The following is a 19,823-nucleotide window of genomic DNA, read 5'->3' on the forward strand; positions in this document are numbered from 1 at the left end:
CTGCTCAGTGCAGAGCTGGGGGTCCAGACCCACCTCACCCTCGCCCCTTCTCCCACCACGTTTTCGCCTGTGCTCCTGCTGGGAGTGTGCTGATCCTGTTTGCTCTTTCCTCTCTGCTCTGGCTGTCCCCTCTCCAGAGAATGCTCTCTCTCACAAAAATAATACAAATAGCAGTAGCTAACATTTACTGAGCTCTTACTCTGTGCCAGGCCCTGGCCTAAATGCTCTCTTTGTGGTAACTCATTTAATTCCCACCACGGCCCAGAGGGTAGGTACTAACACAGCTCGATCTTATTTTACAGACGAGAAAACCAAGACAGAGGTACAGAGAGGCGAAATGGCCTCAGCACAGCGCGCAAGGCTGAAAAGCTCATGCTCTTAGCCATCGCCCATCTCCTGTCTCCTGCCAAGTTCCTGCCCATCTTTCAGGCTCAGCTCGAAACCGGCCTCCTTCAAAGAATCTTCTTTGACCCCCCTGGCCTTGGATTCCCCAGATAGAATTGTTTGCTTCTTCCTAAGAGGTCTCTCAGTATGTGGGGTAGAAATAGAATGAATTCTGTTTCATCCATTTGTTCTGCTGTTTGTTCATTCAATAATTATTCAGTACTAAGTGCCAGGTCCTGCGTGTAACCCATGGAGTAGAAGACATGATTCTTCTGCTTGGGGAACTCACTTTTGAGTGGGAGAGATGGACGGGGCAGCAGCGCCACAACCAGTGTGACAGAGTGACCGGGGGGACCCAGAAGCTGTGGATAAAGATCATATGGAGGTTTGTGGCTTCCAAACCTCCCAAACTAGCAGGTGGTGCCCTGGCATCAGAAAACGAGGAATCCAAAACAGGTGCTAGCAAGATGGGTGTCCAGAGGATCTGCTGGGCCTTTGGGTGCCTGGACCATGAATTCACTCGTTCAACAGTTATTTACTGAGGGCCTGAAAAGCACTCACAGGTGAACAGTAGCAAGTCTTTGGTACTTTGGTACTTTGTTTCTCCCTCCACCTGAGTTGTTTGGAAGCAGGGTTAGGCATCAGCATTGTATAAGCTGGGTCAGTGCGAATCAGCCATTCCAGGCGTCCTAAATCAGTGCTCTAAGCCCACAGGTGCAGGAGGTGCTCATGGCTGAACTGGCTCTGGCCACTCATCGAGGACCTGCTGGGGCAGCGCGAGAGCCCTTCTTCCCCCTCCACCAGCCTGGTGACACCCTCTGTGTCTTTGCCTGCTTCTTTAAAGTGTGATCATACTGTGCTGGAATGTTTGAGAAGTTAAATGCGCACACACACACATAACCATTTGTTCCCACTCGACCCCAAGCTTCTTATTCATCTCTCTACTCCAGGACTCTGCAGTGCCCTCGCGGCACAGGTGTCAACTAACTGTTGATGGACAGATGGGCAAATGGAAAGATGAATGCTGCTCTGGGTAGCAAAGCTCAGCACCGGGTGTCGGTGACCCAAGGGAGCAGCAGCAGCACTGCTTCTGGTGATGGCGGCAGGCAGGACTCCCCCGGGAGCCTCTCAGAAGATCAGCAGAGAATTATTTCGCCTAGTATTTGTGTGTTTCAGACAGAACCCACAGCTCTGTGTACGCATGCATGCACACACACACACACACACGCAGCAATCCCCCACTCATTACCCTGATCCTGGCACCGATCAGACCCTTGTAGCAAAATTTTAAGATCAATCCAGTTTACCCTCAGTCCTGTCTTCTCCCTATGCACCTTTCCACCTGCCCTCTTATCTCAACCCACTTTCCTCTCCTGGCCACAGGTCCCTCCTGCCAAGAGAAAACCACCACTGCAGGAAGGGAAAGTACAGGACTGGAAGTTGATCTCAAATACTGGGCTGCACTTGTCCCTGTGGATGCATCACGGGGCCTCACTCAGCTGTAGTCTCCTCTGCTGTACAGGGCAGGCAGGCATTTGTTCAGTGTATAAGTCATGTCCAACTCTTGCAGCTCCATGGACACTGGAGTGGGTTGCCATTTCCTCCTCCGGGGGATCTTCCCAACCCAGGGATCGAACCTGAGTCTCCTCCATTGGCAGGTGGGATTTTTACCACTGAGCCACCAGAGAAGCCCCACTGTAACAAGGGCAGTAACACTAATACTCACCTCTCCAACCTGTGAACACCAAGTGACACTCTGTATGGGAAATGCTGGGTAAACCACCAGAGGTTATACTATTGTTTTATTATGTTGTTGGAAGTTAGTGATCAGTCCAAGACAGCACTGAATTAAATGTCACATGTCTGATTATAATGCCCCTGACTCTGCCACTCACTATAAACCAGGGGAAGTTCCAGTGACAAAGTAAAAAGTGCTAAGGTAGGCACCCCCTGCTACAAAAATGCCTCCCAAACATAATGAAAATATTTTAAAAATATATACCTGAACTCTAATAAGAGAAAGGTAAATCCCTAAGTGTGAGAAAAGGGTAGGGGGAGTTTATGAGTTGCAGAAGGTCAGGTGCTGAAGCTAAGGCAGCCCAGGGAACGTCAGCCCTGGCTAGCTGCTACCCCTAGTCCTCAGCCCAGGCTGGGAGCACGGTGGGTAACACCCACATAGGCAGACTGGGCCTTGGGAGCTGCCAGCTCCAAGATGGGATACTTGAAAATGCTGCCTAACCAGCCTAGGAAAGAAACAAGGATTCTGGATGAGGAGAAATGTCTCCCACAAGAAACAAAAAACAGAAGCGGGGACTGGAGAGCGACTGCTTAATGGGTACAGGGTCTCTTCAGGAGTGATGAAAAAGTTTTAGAATTAGACAGAAGTGATGGTTATACAACATGATGAAAGCACTAAATGCCATTAAATTGAATACTTCAAGATAGTTTATTATGTTGTGTGAATTTCACAGTATTTTTTAAGAGGGGAAAAGACTCTAAGCCTTCACCACACAGTGTGGAATCTGAAACCAAATTATCACTGCAAAGATTGGTCTTGAGTCAGTGAAAACAGTTAGTGCGCCTAATAAGTGAATGGAAAACTAGTGTGTGGGCTCCTGTACAACCCAGGACTCAGGGAAGGGAAAAAAGGCAAAAAGGTTCATGGGGAAAAAAAAAGAAGCAATGAAATAATTACAGCCTATGAGGAATCTCCACAAACAGTAGAACTGATATTCTAAGAATTTGATCTAATAGGACTAACAGCTCAAGATAGAACTATCTGAAGAGACTACAAAAGGAGTATGTCTAAAATAATTAAAGCAATAAAAGAAGGCTTAGAATTTATGATAAAGAATAGGACACTATAGGAAGGAAACAGGCAGATCTTTAAAAAAAAAAACAAAACAGAGAATCATGTCATTGGAATTAAGACCTCAAAAGACAGGTTAATTAGCAGAATGAAAGGATTTGACAAATGGATTGGAGGAAAATGTCCAAGATACAATCTGGAGAGATAAAGAGATGAAAAATGAGAGCTTAGGAGAGACCAAGGCTGCAGTGACAGAGTCCAACACTTCGGAGCTCCAAAAGGAGAGAACCGGAAGGATGAAGGAAAGCAGATATTTGAAGAGAGATGCCAGGGAACTTTCCAGAACTGATGAAGGCCATGACTCTTCAGCTTGAGGAAGATGTATACCTCTGAGGAGCCGACAGTATTAATAAAAGTAACTCCACACCCAGACACAATCTAGGGAAACCGCAGAGCACGGCAATGACCCTCAGACTACTGAAGGAAAATGACTGAGAACCTGAGCTTCATCCACAGCTAAACCACCAAGAGTGATGGCAAAATAATGGCATCTGCAGACAAGTTAAAACACGAGAATCAATCACTCAGTAGACCCTTCTGGAAAAAAACCACAATAAAAGACCCTTCAAGAACAATGAAGCTGAACCAAGACAGAAGTGAGAGGCAAGAAGAGATGGCAGCAAAGAAGTCAACAGGAGTTAAATTTCAGCGTCAATGACAGCTGGCTGTATAAAACAACTGCGATAGTAAATATGAGGTACCCAAATCCCAAAATGGTACGAGGAGGGACTTCCCTGGTGGTACAGTAGTTAAGAATCCACCTTCCAAAGCAACGGGACTCGGGCTCAATCCTTGGTCAGGGAAACTAAGATTTGCACATGCCACGGGCAACCAAACCCTCCCGACACAGCTACTGAGCCTGTGTGCCCCAGAGCCCGTGCACTGCAACGAAGGATCATGCGTGCTGCAAATAAGATCCAATGCAGCCAAAAACAAACAAACAAGTACATATTTAAAACCTAAAAAAAAAACAAACGCTTTAAAAAATGGCGTGAGTTTACTGGAGTAAGTCTTATGCAGCCCTCAGGTTCCCTCCTGGCATCCAACCTCCTGGATCTTCTCCTGTGGGACTCTCCCCCTCAGTCACCCACACACAGACTGACCCCACGGGCCTGGGTGTTCCCTCTTTTGGGGACAGTTCAACCAGGTTACCCAAGTATGCTGAGCACCCCTCAGTGAGCTCAGCCCATCAGCCACATATCCGGAACTTCTGGCTGATCCCTCCACTTCTGGATCTGGATGAAATCCACACAGCAAGGGGAAGGCTTTGGCATCCCCAGTGGCCACTGAAAGGGTTTCACTACACAGTCTGGAAGTTTGGGAGGGTTACTTTCCCCTGGGGGAGACTCTGACCAAGTGGAGATAAGAGACATAGGGGTTATGTAGAGAAACTCCCTCCTCGCTGGCTACTATTCTTCCATCAGGAGAAGCCCTAAATATCAAGGGGATGCACCTGTTGAGAACCCTCTAGGTTCTTTGCAATTTACCAAAAGTTGAGGTCAGCACAGCAACCATGCCTTAGCATAACTAACACCAATGGTTTTCAAAGAGTGGGTCCCATTAGAGCAGCATGAGCATCACCTGGGAACTTGTTAGAAATGCAAATTCCCCAGCCCCACTCCGAGTTTTCTGAATCTGAGCCTCTGAGGCTGGGACCCAGGGGTATGCATGGTAACAAACCTTCCAGGTGATTCTGAGATTAGGATATCAAGTGATCGGTAAAGCATTGTGATTACCATGGCATCTATGTGGCGCCTGTGATAAGGATTTATTCTACTCACTAAATACCTCTGGCCCTCTGACTTCAAGGTCTGCCTGAGCCCTCTTTGTTGTTGTTTGGTCACTAAGTCCTGTCCAACTCTTTGCAACCCTATGGACTGTAGCCTGCCAGGCTCCTCTGTCCATGGGATTCTCGAGGCAAGAACACTGGAATGGATTGCCATCTTCTCCAGGAGATCTTCCCAACCCAGGGCCTGAACCTGTATCTCCTGCATTGGCAGGCGGATTCGTTACTGCTGAGCCACTGGGGAAGCCCATGCCAAAGCTCTCTACTCTCTGTCAAATCAACCAGCAACATCGCAGAGAGTGACTGCTCCGTCAGCCTGGGTCCTGGGGTGATGTTTTCAAGGAGCAGGCCCCAGCTGGCCCTCAATGGACATGTAATGTGAACAAGACATAGAACTTCATTGTTTTAAGCCACTGGGACTTGGGTGCTGTTTGTTACTGCAGCATAACTCAGCTCGTCAAGTCTGATATGGGCCAATATTTTCAAAGAACAGAGCTTCCTAATATGCCCACTGCCCTATCTTGCAAGAAAGGAGAAAGAAGGAAATGTGTTTGTACTCAGTGATCTTCAGGAAATATTTGATACCTGGACAACCAAGAGTGGCCAGGACTCAGCTGTCTCTGTAGATAATGGAAGGGGGTGGGTAGCTCTGGTGCAGGTGGTTCTAGAAGGACTGCCAAGGGCTCTGGGATGCGGATGGCAGTTCTGGACCAAAGGAAATGGTACAAAAAGGAGAAAAATAGGCCAACCTGCATTTGTATCAAGCATTATGCTCTCAAGGACACTCATTTATTGTTTCATCTTTCCTCCATCCAAGCACAGGTATGATCCATCCTATGCCACAGTGCATGCAGAGAGGCAAAGGGACTTGCCCAAGACTGCACAGCAAGTTGGTGGCAGAATCAGCTAAGGCTGTCACTCCCAAGTAAGTGTTCTCCTAGCACCTGCCAAGAAACAGGCTCCAGGAAGATGGTTTTGGAGTGAAGTCCATATCCCCTTGCCCCTTCTCAGAGCACAGGCGATGTTCTTGTGCAGGGTCCCAAAGACTCTGGCATTGGATGGCTTCCCCCCAGGCTTTGGTGAACTTGGAGGTTTTCCGGCCTCCAAGGGGTGGAGTTTCAGCTTCAGCATCAGTCCTTCCAATGAACACCCAGGATTGATCTTCTTTAGAATGGACTGGTTGGATCTCCTTGCAGTCCAAGGGACTCTCAAGAGTCTTCTCCAGCACCACAGTTCAAAAGCATCAATTCTTCGACGATCAGCTTTCTTCACAGTCCAACTCTCAATACTTTAGCCACCTCATGCGACGAGTTGACTCACTGGAAAAGAGTCTGATGCTAGGAGGGATTGGGGGTGGGAGGAGACAGGGATGACAGAGAGTGAGATGGCTGGATGGCATCACCGACTCGATGGACATGAGTTTGAGTGAACTCCAGGAGTTGGTGATGGACAGGGAGGCCTGGCGTGCGGTCATTCATGGGGTCACAAAGAGTCGGACATGACTGAGCGACTGAACTGAACTGAACTGAAGGGGTGGAGACGGGGGAGTGGAGTTTCAGGGGCTACAAGGCTTTAGCTCCTGAATGCTCCCAGGTTTACAAGCTTCTCATCTAGCACCCCGCATCCTGGACCACCCTGCACCCTCTCACAAGTTCCCAGACCTTGGGGCCTCCACTCTTTGTGGAAAGGTGACAAAGCCCGTAGCCCTCTTCTCCCATCACAATAAGCAGGAACGGAGTCCCGGTAGTGGCTAACACCCACCTGTCATGGGCTGAACTGTGTCCTGCTAAAATCCATCTGGTGAAGTCCTAACTCCTGACAACACAGAATGGGACCTTATTTGGAGATAGGATCTCACAGAGGTAATCAGGTTAAAATGAGGTCATCAAACTGTGCCCTAATCCAAATGACTAGTGTCCTTTAAGTGGGGAAATTTAGACACATGCACAAGGAGAAGAAAGTCAAGCAAAGAATAGAGATATGGGGCCACAAGCCAAGGAACTCCCAGAAGCTAGGAGAGAGTCCTGGAACAGATCTTTGCTCACAGATGGTCCCTCAGAAGGGACACCCTGATGACCTGATTTTGGACTTCTAACCTCCAGAACAGGCTTCCCAGGTGGCAAAGTGGTAAAGAATCCACCTGCCAATGCAGGAGATGCAAGAGACACAGATTCGACCCCTGGGTCAGGAAGATCTCCTAGAGGAGGGTGTGGAAACCCACTCCAGTATTCTTGCCTGGAAATCCCATGGACAGAGGAGCCTGGAGGGCTACGGCCTGTGTGGTCGCAAAGAGTCAGACAGGACTGGGAGACTGAGCACACACACAGTTCGCACAAACTCCGGAAAGGAGAGACAACACACTCCTGCTGTTTAAGCCGCCCAGACTGTGCGCTTCGTAGCTCTTGGCCCTGCAACCTGCTCCTCATTCCTCGTTTCCCGTTCATCCTAAAATCACCTCCATGGACATCCCTCTCTGCACTGCATTCCCCCAGTGTTGATCAGCATATAAATTACAAGCGCCCTAGCACCGAACTGGCACCCAGGAAGATACAGGGATGATCTTGAAGGAGGCAGAGTTGGCAGCATCAAAGGATCTAGACTGAGTCTGTGGACCCAGGTTAAAGTCCTAGCCCTGCCCTGGTTGTGATTTGGGAACCTGGGAGAAGTCCCTTCCTCAGTCTGGACCTTACTGTCCCATCTGTATTGTGATAAGATTGACTTCCGTGATCTTAGAGTTTCCTTCTGGCTGTGACATTCTCCCATTTTCAGTCTAGATAATATTTGTTTGCAATCATTTTTGTATTCTTCCCTGGAAACTTACTCTTATAACCTCACCTCAGGGTCCACTTGCTTCATGAACCTCTTCCCTCACTCCCATGACCCTCCACACTTTTTCTAAAATATTTACTTTTATTCATATTTATATATTTGACTGTGCTGGGTGTTAGTTGCAGCACACGAGATCTTTGATTTTCGTTGCAGCATGCAGAATCTTCAGTTAAAGCATGTGAACTCTTAATTGTGGCCTGTGGAATCCAGTTCCCTGACCAGGGATTGAACCCATGCCCCCTGCATTGGGAGCACAGCATCTTAACCACTGGATCACCAAGGAAATTCCCCCTACTCTCTCTCTCTCCCACTAGTCCAAACCCATTTCCCTTGATCAGGCCCCATTAGTTAACATGTTTGCAAGGCAGGATAAGGTAGGCATTTAATAAATACTGTGTTGGAACACCCTGTGATGCCTTCGTCTGCAGCTGATCTCTCATTAATGCACAACAAGTGGGTGTGGCGAAAAAGACAGCCTCTCCCCTTAACTCCTTTATGCACCCTGCTTTCCAGAGATGCCTGTCGAAGCATGGACAACACTCTGTTGCACATATTCATGAACCAGACCACCTCCTCCCACCAGGCTGCAGGCTCCCCAAGTCAACAACCATCACTTTTTGGTGTCTACATTCCCCAGCATTTTCATAATAGGAAGCAACAAACGTAAGTGGAGTGGATAAATACAAGCATATGGCAGAAACTCTTCACTGTGGCCCGGAGGAGCCCACAAAGGTTTCAAGGGAATCCATGCACTCACAAAGGGCTGTGTGTGCACGTAGGTTTATCCATGTGATATGCATTTGCCCCATGAGAGGATCAGTGGACTTTCAAGAAATTAAAGGTCAAGACTCACAAAAATGTTAAGGCCCAAAACCAGGAAGTGGGGAGGTGACACGTATTAAGCCCCTACCCTGTGCTGTGCCTGGTGGTGAACATATTACTATTCCCATTTTACATGAGTGGAAACTGAGGTTCTGAGAGGGCCATCTTAATTCCTGAAGAGAAGCAGCACGTCCAGAGTGGCTCAGAGAAGACTCGAGCCAGACAGCCTAGATTCAAATCCTCTCACTTTCTAGCTGTGTGATCTTAGTCATGTTACTTAATGGCTCTGTGACTCAGTTTCTCCATCTGTAAAATGGGAGAACTAAGGGTAGCTACCCCAGAGGGCTGTCATGAGGAGTTGGTGCCTTAATGTATGCAAAGTGGTCGGAATGGTGCCTGACATGGAGTGTATAGCCTGAAGACAGTGATAAGAAGGATAAAGAGGAAGATGCTGGGAGTGGCAGAGCTGAGATGCAAACCCAGGCTGTGTGACTTTTGCCCCTCGGAGCCAACACCCAGCATGCACAATACCCCATCTCACTGCTGAAACTCTGTGGTGCCCTCTTAGGAAAAGCCTCGAGACCTGAAAGTGGCTTCTCTAACTTGGCTTCCTAAGCTAAGTCAGGCCTGTGGCACTGACTCAGCAGGTAGTCACTGGCTGTTACATAAGGAGAAGCTGGGAGGCTATAACCTGCCTTTCCTGGTCAGCAAGGCTGAGCCTATGCAATCAGGACACTCTGCTTCTGCCCCATCTTCATCTTCCAAGAGTTGTACCAACGTCCACTGATGGAAATTAGAAAGGCGACATGCTCATCCATTCCTGGAGCCCTTGCTGATGACCAAAATTCCTTTATAATTTCGTTGTGCCCTGAGCGCCAACAGGCCACTCACATCCATCCTGCTTGGGCTTAATGAGTCCTGTGTCCCCCTCCACACCTGACTCTTGCTCTGCTATGAGCAGACAGAGCAGCAGGAGTAAAGCCTTGGTCCTGATCTCACTTCTACACCTGGGTCCCCTCAGTGGCCCTCTCGCAAGTGAAGTGTCGACCTAGGCCTTGTTCCAGCCCAGTCCTCTGGCCTGCTCCTGGCAAGCAACATTTTGGGGTTTGCTTTGGGTATCTTTTTCCTTTTCCTGCGAAACCATCATTATTGAACCTATTTGTGAGAGCATTTTTCATTCATTCCTGTAATGCAATTAGGATTGAGTTTCTTCAACATTAGGGGAGATGTAACATCAGTAGGGGAAAATTGTCGTTTCATTCCCAACATCAATACTCCCACTCTGCCCAAATTCTCTGTCTGGTACTAACTTGGTTTACCCTCCCAAAAGGCAAGGAGAAGACTAAAAAGGAAACTCACTCTCCAAATTAAGAGGCAGAAGCTCTGGGGCTGGATTCTTCTCTCAACCATTAAACAGGGGGCTCCTAGCTTTTCTGACCACTCTCCTTCAGTGGAGGGAACCTCTAACACCTAGCAGAAAGCTCCATACTGGCCCTCTCTGTTGTTCAGAGGTGAATAGGAAAGAGTCCCCAAGGACCTGACACCAGGGCCCTACAATCATTCTTCCAGAGAGGTTGAGGGACTTGCCCAAAGCCACATGCGTGTGAGGCTGAGACCAAACCCAGAACCCAGATCTGCAGGCTCCTGGGAGTCCCCTACTGCACACAGTGCCCTCTACCCACAGGCCTGCAGCTGCCAGAAACCTAGCCCTCATCTGTCTGGGGACACCGAGGCTTCAGTTTTCTGTAGACAAAGAGGGGAGGAGTTGACAGGTATCTTTCATGAACTTCAGTGTTTCCCAGTCCTTTTTGGAAATCCTCCCAATTACTGGAACCAGGCTCTTCCGATCTTATTCTCAGCATCCTCCTCCTAGGTACCACAGTCTTGCCATCCAAGGATGTCTTCTTCCTGCTTCCTCTCTTCCATCCATCTGTCCGTCCATCCACGCATCTCTCCATCCGTTAATCCACTCACCTCTCCCTTCCTCCTTGACCACCCCAACTCTGTGCCAGGCCTCAGCACTTCTTCCCCATTGCTCCTCGGCACCCGCTGCAGAAGAGTTCACTACTCTCCTGACCCCATCAGAGCCTAGAACTGACGTGCTTATACCCACCCTCTTCGGAGGCTGGTCTGATAGACAAATTTGTGCTAAGGTATTTGCACCAGACCCATTATCCCCCAGAGCTGGCAGCAGGCTAAGACTTCTGGAGCCCTCAGGTCACTGCCCAGGGCCTAGATGACAGCCCTACCTCCCTTCCCCTTGGTCCCCCTGCCCACCCCTCCCCACTTCCACCCCCACGTACGTATGCAGAAGTCTCCATTCTCATAGTAGCCAGGACAGCACTGGGATCTCCGCCGGTACATCGTTCGCAGCCCACGCCGATATGCCGTCTTATAACTGATCCTAAGGCACAGGAGAGAAAACCACTTGAAAGTATTGAAAATCAATCACTCCTGTTAGAATGATATTTGTGTTAAGCTATATCAAGGATGCCATTCAATAATGACTTTAAAATGCATGGCAGCTTCGAATATGAAGGAACACAATAAAGAAAAATCGATGGTGAGATCCGGGCCATCATGAGGCAGAATGTATTACTGACTCGGCAGTGTTTGCTACACCTGCTGATTTTTCCCCAGTTCCTTCAGAGTGATAGTTAGAAGGGCTGTAGAAGATACTTTTGGGGTTACATTGTGGATGATAACTGGAGGCTTCTCCTGAAAACCTCCAGACTCAGGGCTGGAGCAGTCCATGGGGTGACCTGGACAGGAGCTGGGCCCTGAGAGTTTCTATGCCAGCTGCCACCACCCCAACCGTGACTGCTGATGGCTCCCTGGGGATTGGTCCACCCAACTGGAGAACCAAAGCCAAGTCAGCCAAAGGACCCCCTGAGTCTGACTGGGTCCCAGAGAGTAGATCAATCTCCCTCATACCAAAAGTGCTTTGCGAGCCATCTTGGGAAGGCTCAGAACCAACACCAGCTCTGCAGAAGAAGAAGCTAAGATCCAGAGAGCAGAAGCTCTGGACGGGGAGCCAGAGGCCTGGATTCCAGTTCTGATGCTGGCATGGGTGTTGAGATTTTGCCCTGTGCCAGACACTCTTGCAGGCAAAACCTCATTCCAGTCTCTCTGAGACAGTAGCATTATTATGCCCCGCTTTATTTATTTATTTTTATTCCTTAGAGTTTTTCTTCTTATTTTGTTTTATGAAAACTCCCCCTTTGTTTTATGGATGAGAAAAGTGAGAAGTTAATGACTTGCTGAAGGTCACACAGCTAAAAGTTTCAGAGCCAGGATTTAAACTGAAGTCACTCTCATTTCAGAGCCACTGGGTTTAACCCAGTGGGAACCGAGCCCTGAGCCAGTTCCTACTGGGTGGCTTGCTAGGCTTATGGGATTGCCATTGTGAAGCAGTAAGACAAGGGAAGGGACGGTGTGAGGACTGAATCCAAAGGTGAGAGGGTTAGTCACTTGGTCACGTCCCCATGGACTGTAGCCCGTCAGGCTCCTCTGTCCATGGGACTCTCCAGGCAAGAAGAGTGGAGTGGGTAGCCATTTCCTTTTCTTCCTGGGATCTTCCTAACCTGGGGATCGAACCCGGATCTCCTGCATTACAGGCAAATTCTTTACCAAGGGAGTCCTTAAAGAAGGAGTCAAAACTGGATAGACAGGCAAAGCCCCTTCCTCACACACAAGGTCAAAATGGAGGAGATTTGAAATGGTTATTAAAGACCAGAGAGAGGGAGTAACTCCCCAAGGGCAAAGTTAGAGTCAACCCAAGTCCTTGGGACTTGAAGCCAGAGCTCTTTTACTTCTCCACCAGCACCCCAGGAGAGCCAGCCCTGGGGACCCCTGCTTGGGGGCAGAGTAGAAGGGCCCCATCACTGGAGATATCCATATTCTGCTTTAACATGGAGGGTCAGGCTAACTTGGGCATGGAATCCGACAGTATGGGCTGGGCCAGCCCTCCCAGTCCTTACAGCGCTCACTTTATGACAAATGACAGTGTGGGACTCTAGGGACATCTGTGATATTTGGGAATGTCGTAAACTAAGGTCATTCTACTTTGTCAAAAGCCCATAAAGGAAGGTAAGCCAGCCTCCAAGCAAAGCTACTTCGCCGGCACAGGAAAGCAGCTCCTGGCAATCTCAGGAGTTGTATAAGCCTCCCAGATAAAGAATGACTCAGGGCTGACTCAGAGGTCATGCAGTCCATGCCTCCCACCAAACAGGGTTATCCCCAAGCCCGTCCAGTGGAGAGGCGGTCTCAGCATCATTAAAGCCTCCCAGGAGAGAGGTCCCCTGCTTCTTGCTTGCCCATCGTTGCTGATTCCCGGTGCTGGGGTGGCAAACAGGAGACAGAAGGGGCCAGAGGCCAGGCTTCTATCAGATGGATGCTGTGTTCAAACAAGCCATCCCACACTGAAGGAGACTGATGGCACAGCTGTCAGCATGCACACTCCAGGGCATCAGGAAAGCGGCAAAGCAACTCAATAATTTAGCAAAATAATTCATGTTCCAGAAATGCAGCCTATTTTAATAAGCAGCTGCTCACTCACCCTTCCCCAGTGGTGATGGACGGCAGCTCCAGCCTCCAAGTACCCAACAAAGCCACTCCTCAGAGCAAACCTGGCTCTGGCACAGGGCTTGACAGAGTCAGAGAGGGAGCAGGACTTCTCTTTCTGCCTCTGCCTTTGACCAGGGTGACAGGCAGCTACCTTGGCAAATTAGAGGAGGTGAAGGGGATGCAGTAATGGCTGAGTAGTTCCTATCAGACCCACCCTCCTGCAAAGAGCTATGCAATCTGCCGGTGGGGGGTGGGGCGGGTGGGGGACAGCCTACCTAAAAAGCACTAGAGAGAGAAAAAGGCAGATATTGGAGGGAAGTAGATACTTGGAAGAAGGGAATGACACGGGACAAGAAGAGCCCAGGGGCAGGTCCCAGTCAACAATATTCCAGGTGGCTAAAATTCAGATAGAGGACACACTGCCTTACTGGTTTGAAGAATCATAGGACAAGCTGAGGGTGAACCCAGTAACTGGAAAGTGACAAAGAAAACCCTAGAAAGGAGACAACCATGAAGAGGAAGTCCCATATTCTTTGTAAAAAATTCTGCCCAAAATTCTGGCCCTGAATTGCATGTGTGGAGGGCAGGTTATAAACAGTCCAGAAAAGCCTGAAAATATTGAACTTTCAGAGTTTGGAAATTGAGTTTAGCCACTTAGTTAGCTGCTAAAACAAACAACCAGAAACAACAATATAAGAGAGCATAAGAGAATTCAGTCTCTTTCATCCATAATGCCCAGAATACAATTCAAAATCACTAGACACATAAAGAAACTAGAAAATTGTACCTTTATAAAAGAAAAGGCAATCAGTGAAGACCAACTCTCAGATGGCCCAGATGTTAAAATTAGCACACAAGGATTTTAAAGCAGATGTTCAATGTTTCACAATGTTTCACAGCAAGTTACTAGCAAAACCCCCAAAGAAAATGAGGACTTTGGCTTTTCAGCACAGAGCAAGTTTCCCTATCCATGTTTCTTCCCTACATGATTCCTACAGAACATCAAAGAGCAACCAGGCTCACAAGGAGGAAGCAAAAGAAATCTGGAGGCAACACAGATGCCCAACAACTAAGAAACGGGCCTACCAGGCATCCTTTTTCTCACTGACCCTTCATCTGTTGAATTATCACTCCCTTAGGTAACAAAGCTACCTTGACTATAACTAACCCCTCAGTTTTCTTCACTTTCCCCTGCTCTTTTCAAAGTATTTTTACATCCCTGACCTCACTGGACCCTACAGGTATGTAGGGCAAGTATTAAAGTGTTAGTCACTCAGTCTTGTCCAACTCTTTGCAACCCCATGGCACTAGGGAGAGCCAAGAGGAAGGAAGAGAGACCATGTTTTGTTGGATGACCCTGGGCAAGTCATTCTATTTTGGGATTCCCTGTGTACTCATCAAATATGTAATGACCCACCAGGCTCCTCTGTCCATGGGATTCTCCAGGCAAGAATACTAGAGTGGGTAGCCAATTCCTTCTCCAGGAAATCTTCCCGACTCAGGGATCAAATCCAGGTCTCCTGCATTGCAAGTGAATTCTTTACCATCTGAGTCACCAGGGAAGCCACGTAGGGCAAGGGTCATTACATATTTGATGAGTACACAGGGAATGGCAAAATAGAATGACTTACCCAGGGTCATCCATCAAAACACATTCTCTCTTCCATCCTCTTTTCCCTCCCCAGTGCCATGAGAGCACAGCATAATTTCCAGGAGGGCTGCAGACAAGGGAGCAGGATTCCCATGTGCAGTCATTCAGAAGGAGCTAAGTCGCCAAGAGGTTCTGGACTCTAGCCTGCACTCTGTTCTCCAAGCCAGGTCCCCTGTGTGGGACTACATCTGCTCCAACAGGAACCCTCTGAGGTTAGCTTTCCCCCAGAAGCAGACCCTGAGACAAGGATTCAAAAGCAAGCAGTTTATCTAGGAGGTGATCCCAGGAAGCACTGGGAGGGGCATGGAAAAATGGGAAGTAAAGGCAGCCATTCAGGGTGTGCTATTGAGCAGCTCACTGCTGTGGGTGCCTGGGGTTCCATCCCCCTGAGGACCACAAATCTTTTAAGAACAGGCCTTAGAGTTGGCCCCTCTGACCTAGGGGTAAGGAAGCTGAGATAGTCTTCCACTAACTCCCCATCTGTTATTGGGTGAGGGATGCCCCCCAAGAATAATCATTCTCAAGCACTTTCCACCTGCCCTGCCCATGAGCTGCTCTGACTACAAAGAAGCCCTCAGTAGCGCCTCTTGAGTGAATACTAGGAGTGGGGTACCAAGGGGATACAGGGGGTGCACTGATTCCATCTGCTAGGAGGGCTTTTCACTAACTTGTAGGAAGGTGAGGCTGAGGGTTGCCTCTCCCTTCCCTCACCCACCCTCTACCTACTGTCTGAGAGGAGTACTCACCTGTGTCTGGTACACTTGAACCAGTTGAGGATGTCTGTGCAGCGCGTGTAGTAGATCTGATCAAAGGGGTGTGCGTACGATTCTTGGACAGTCACGGCATAGCTGAGAACCAGACAGGACATGGAAGCTATGGTCAGTTCTTGGGAGGTGGAGCTGATATTCAGGATGGGGTCTCCCTTCCCAGGGGAGCCAGGCCCCACAGCCAAGTGTCCAGGGCTCCAACCTCCCCTGCCTGACTCCATTCTCCTTCTGCACTGGGTACTCTCAGGTTTCAAACCTTCCTGACCCCAGGTAAGATGCAGGACACACCCATTACTGTCTTTTGAAGCTCATCTTTTCAGCTCATCTTCTGAAGTTCTAATTCATTTGTTCATTTAACAGAGAATCAATAAAGTTTGTATTTATTCTACTTGGTTCTAGAAGACCCAAAGCCAGCAAGTTTTAAAATACTTTATGCTTGTTCGGATCTTTATGGTTTTCCAAGTGCATGTATGGAAGATGATCTTCGCTGCAACATTATGAAATAAGCGGTCACATTTTATAGATGAAGAAACAAAGGCTTAGAGGTGGCTTGCCCATGTCACACAGCTGGTACCAGTAAATGTTCATATTTGAATGTCCTATGTTAAGTGTTTTAAGCCCTCTTAATCCTCATCTTATAAGGTAGGTAGTGGCGTTGTTAGCCTCATCTTACAAATGGTGAAACAGAGCATCAGAGTGGTTAAGTGACTTCCTCAAGGTCACCCAGGTACCCTTTGCTCTATTATGTCTCTAATATAGCTGGGGAGGCATGGAGGCCATGCCCTCAGACCTCCTGATCAAAGTGGCAGCTTGTCACCTGCCTATTAGCTGTAAACTGGACCAGTGGGTAGAAGCCACTGGGAAGCAGCTCTCAGCTTTACCAAAATAAGCCTTTCGACCTGCCTGCACTGGCAGGAATGCTATGAGAGAGCAGTCAGGCCGGGGTGGAAAGTGAGGGTCACACTTTCTGTGCAGGAGGGGAGAGGACCTCAGCTGAGAGTTCAGAAATTCATTTTGTGTCAGTTGGTATTATTCAGCGCTTTCCCCCAGGAGGCTCACTGACTTGAGCCAGATGGCCAGGTCCAGGCTATAAAAGCCCATCTGCTTTACCTGAGGAAACTGCCGGTTTACTTGAGGGAGGAGGGCTGGGGCAGGCCAGCCCCCTCGAGTGGATCCCCAGCAGGCTCGCTGCCACCAGAAATGTCAAAGGTCTCTAGCTCAGGAAGAGGAAGTCAGGAGCTGTCAGCGATGCACATGGACTCGGGGTGGTGGGAAATTCTGTCTCTGCTGCATGGAGGATGTTAGGAGGCCCCTGCCGAGCTGCTGTACCAGCACCTTAGAGATACACGTCAGAGGCACGTCTATGCGGACATGACCCGGACCTGTTCACCTCCACGAGGAGTCTCTCCTCGTTCATCCATCAAAGCAGTAATTCAGCTTGGAGAAACTGAGCTTGTCACCTGCCCCTGACATCCCAAAGCCCCTTCCAGCTCTGAAAGTCTATGACCCTGGGCTCCTGCATCTCTACTGAGTCTTAGGGGCAGGAGAACAAATGGATAAGGCTGCAGGGGCTCTGGGTCAAGTTTGAACTCTGTCACTTGTTAGCAACATATCCTTAGATATGATACTTAACTAGTATAAGCCTCCATTTCCATGCCTATAAACTCATGATAAATATTACCAGGGACTTCATACAGTTACTGCGAGGATTATGGGAGGCAATGATAGCATCTCTCAGGGTAGTGAGAAGGTAAAGCAAGATGACACAGGTAAAATGCTCAACAAAAGATATTACACAGCTTAATGGGTATACCATCAGTGTCTAATAGAGGCTGGCCATCATCATTATACGACTGGCAGTGACTCACCTCCTTGCCGGGCACTGAGGGATAGTTCCTCCCTGACCACAGTAGGGAATGGGGAGCAAGACCCACACACTGACCAGACTCCCCACCTAGGAGATCAGGTGTCCCTCCCAGCACAGATAAGAACAGTGGGTGCTCAGAGAAAGAGCATCAGCTCAACAGAGGTGGTGGGGAGACTGTCATGGGGGACAGATCCGGCTCTGCCGGGGGGCCCAACGCTGAGAAAGTCAGACAACCAGACCTTGAACCAACTCCAATTTCCGGGTGAAGTGTGTGCCCCTGGTTTCATGGCTGGGTGGTTTAACATGCTCATTTGCCAACATGCTAATGAGGGGCCAGATTAATCTTGTAGAGCTGGGCTTTACTAGCCAGAGGAGGTCTTTCTGCTGGGTTTTACAGTGGAGGGGCATAATTAAGGAGGAGCCTGCCACAAGCACTAATCCAACTGGGAAATTCTCCCTAAGTGGTCTCTGGGGAACAGGGTGTGTTTCTGGAATGACACAGACCAGACTCATCCATGCACAGCTGGCAATGGAGCTCAACTGGAAGAACCACGAAGGGCTGGAGAACCCCTTGACCTCCTTTTGGCTTCTGGACTCTCTCCTCATTCATCCATCAAAGCAGTAATTCAGCTGATCGCCCAAACAGCCTGTAATGCCTGCTCAGTGCAGGTTTGGATCAGAATATTTTCACATTCCAAAGGAGTTCATGTTGGGCAGATTTAGAAAATTAGAGAGTTTGGTTTAAGTTTGAACTGACCCACTGGTATACATGGCACTCAGAGAAGAGGGAAGTCAGGGTGGGCCCTGCCATCAGGGAAGGCTTCCTGGAGGAGAGGTCAGAGGCACTGGGAAGGCAGAGGGGAGCAGACAGGAAGGAGGCCTCCCGGATGCTAGGATACAGCACAGACATCAGCAGGAAGCAACGGTGCCCCAACTGGGAAAGGTGGATGAGGCGGGGCTGCTGAGACTGAAGTCTGCAAACCAAAGACTAATGTGGAAGTTACCTGCTTTCTCCCTCACCCACTGGAGAAAGAAAAAGTTTACATTCCCCCAAACTGGGAGGGGAAAAGGGCCTGGAATCCCCTCAGAGTCACAAGAACTAGGGGATCAGAGTCTGGGCAGAGAGGACCCACGAGACTCTGCTTTTCATCTGCTCTTCAGGGGTCCTGATGTGCAGCAGGATCTATGTTAACTGTCCCTGCAGAGTGGAGTCGTCAACAAGAAAAGACAATAATTGAGCTTCACGGTCCTCAAACCCCTTTCAGGAAACTGGGACCCGGATCATCCAACAAGCCTGTGAGGCAGGGGTAATTCTGCCCCCTACTTCAGAGAGACAGAGGTAGTCTGGGAGTGGTTCAGAGACATCCGAAAGTCACCGGGCTAACAGATGGAAAACTCCAGATGGGCGTGAACCAAGATCTTATCACTGATCGCATCACTGTTCTTCCCGCTTCCCCAAAACGGGGCAGCCCACTTCCATTCCAGCCTTTCCACTCCAGTCTCAACTTGGTCGGGACCCCTCACAGAGCACCTGGTCACTGGAGACAACAGCCTCCCTCCGCCTCCTCTGCCAGTCTCTCCAGGTCCGCCGGTGAGGGGACACCCCCTGCTGCGGGGCTGGGACATTCACCCTCACAGGCATGGAGCATGATCCCCTCCCCCACTCACCAGCCCTCCTCCACCACCCGCTTTCCCCATCGGGTCCCCATCTTAATTTTATTCATTTGATTTATTAACATCTAAGTGGCAGAGTCATCCTGGTCAGCATGGCCAATCAATTCCAGGGTTTAATTCGGTTTTTCCTGATTGGGTCTCTGGTCACTGTCTTTCTGCTCACCAAAATCAATACTTTCACCTTGTGCTTCAAAGTCAGGTCCTCTGCAGGGCCCTGGACCGCTCCCCCTGGACCTAGTGCCGCAGCCAGAATGCAGCTGCCCTTTCCCGGTCAGCCCACACCCCCAGGCTCCTCGGGGCAGGCTGCTGGCTGCCCCACACATCCGAGCTGCTGCAATGCTGCCAGTCCTGGAAGACCAGGAAGGCACTGCAGCCTCGGAGAACAAAACCTCTGGACCACAGTCCCTTCTCCTCATCTTTATAGGGGTGGTCACTGAACCCCTCTGGAACTCTTTTTCCTCATCTGTAAAGTGGCTGGAAGTGCGAATTCAGGAAAGAAAGTGACAGCTACCAGACTGCCTCATTTACATTGCCTGTCACTCAGCGCCCCCACTCCCATAGTCTTAGACAGAATTTATATTTCTTTGGCCTGCCTTTCAGTATCTGTG

At 49.2% G+C, this 19,823-nt stretch overlaps 1 protein-coding gene across 1 annotated transcript in view; it reads right to left on the reverse strand.

The window, feature by feature from the left end:
• The window catches only part of MEGF11 (multiple EGF like domains 11), a 387,229-nt gene that overhangs the window by 229,634 nt on the left and 137,772 nt on the right, over positions 1 to 19,823 (reverse strand). The window contains exons 3-4 of the mRNA XM_088839921.1: positions 15,654 to 15,755; positions 10,994 to 11,094 (exon numbers count right to left, since the gene is read on the reverse strand). Of these exons, the coding sequence (XP_088696047.1) occupies positions 10,994 to 11,094; positions 15,654 to 15,755 (203 nt within the window). The remainder of the gene's footprint in view (positions 1 to 10,993; positions 11,095 to 15,653; positions 15,756 to 19,823) is intronic.

Source organism: Moschus berezovskii, chromosome 9 (genome assembly GCF_049115385.1).
Source record: "Moschus berezovskii isolate FMDL1 chromosome 9, NW_MosBer_1.0, whole genome shotgun sequence".
Taxonomy (NCBI): Eukaryota; Metazoa; Chordata; class Mammalia; order Artiodactyla; family Moschidae; genus Moschus; species Moschus berezovskii.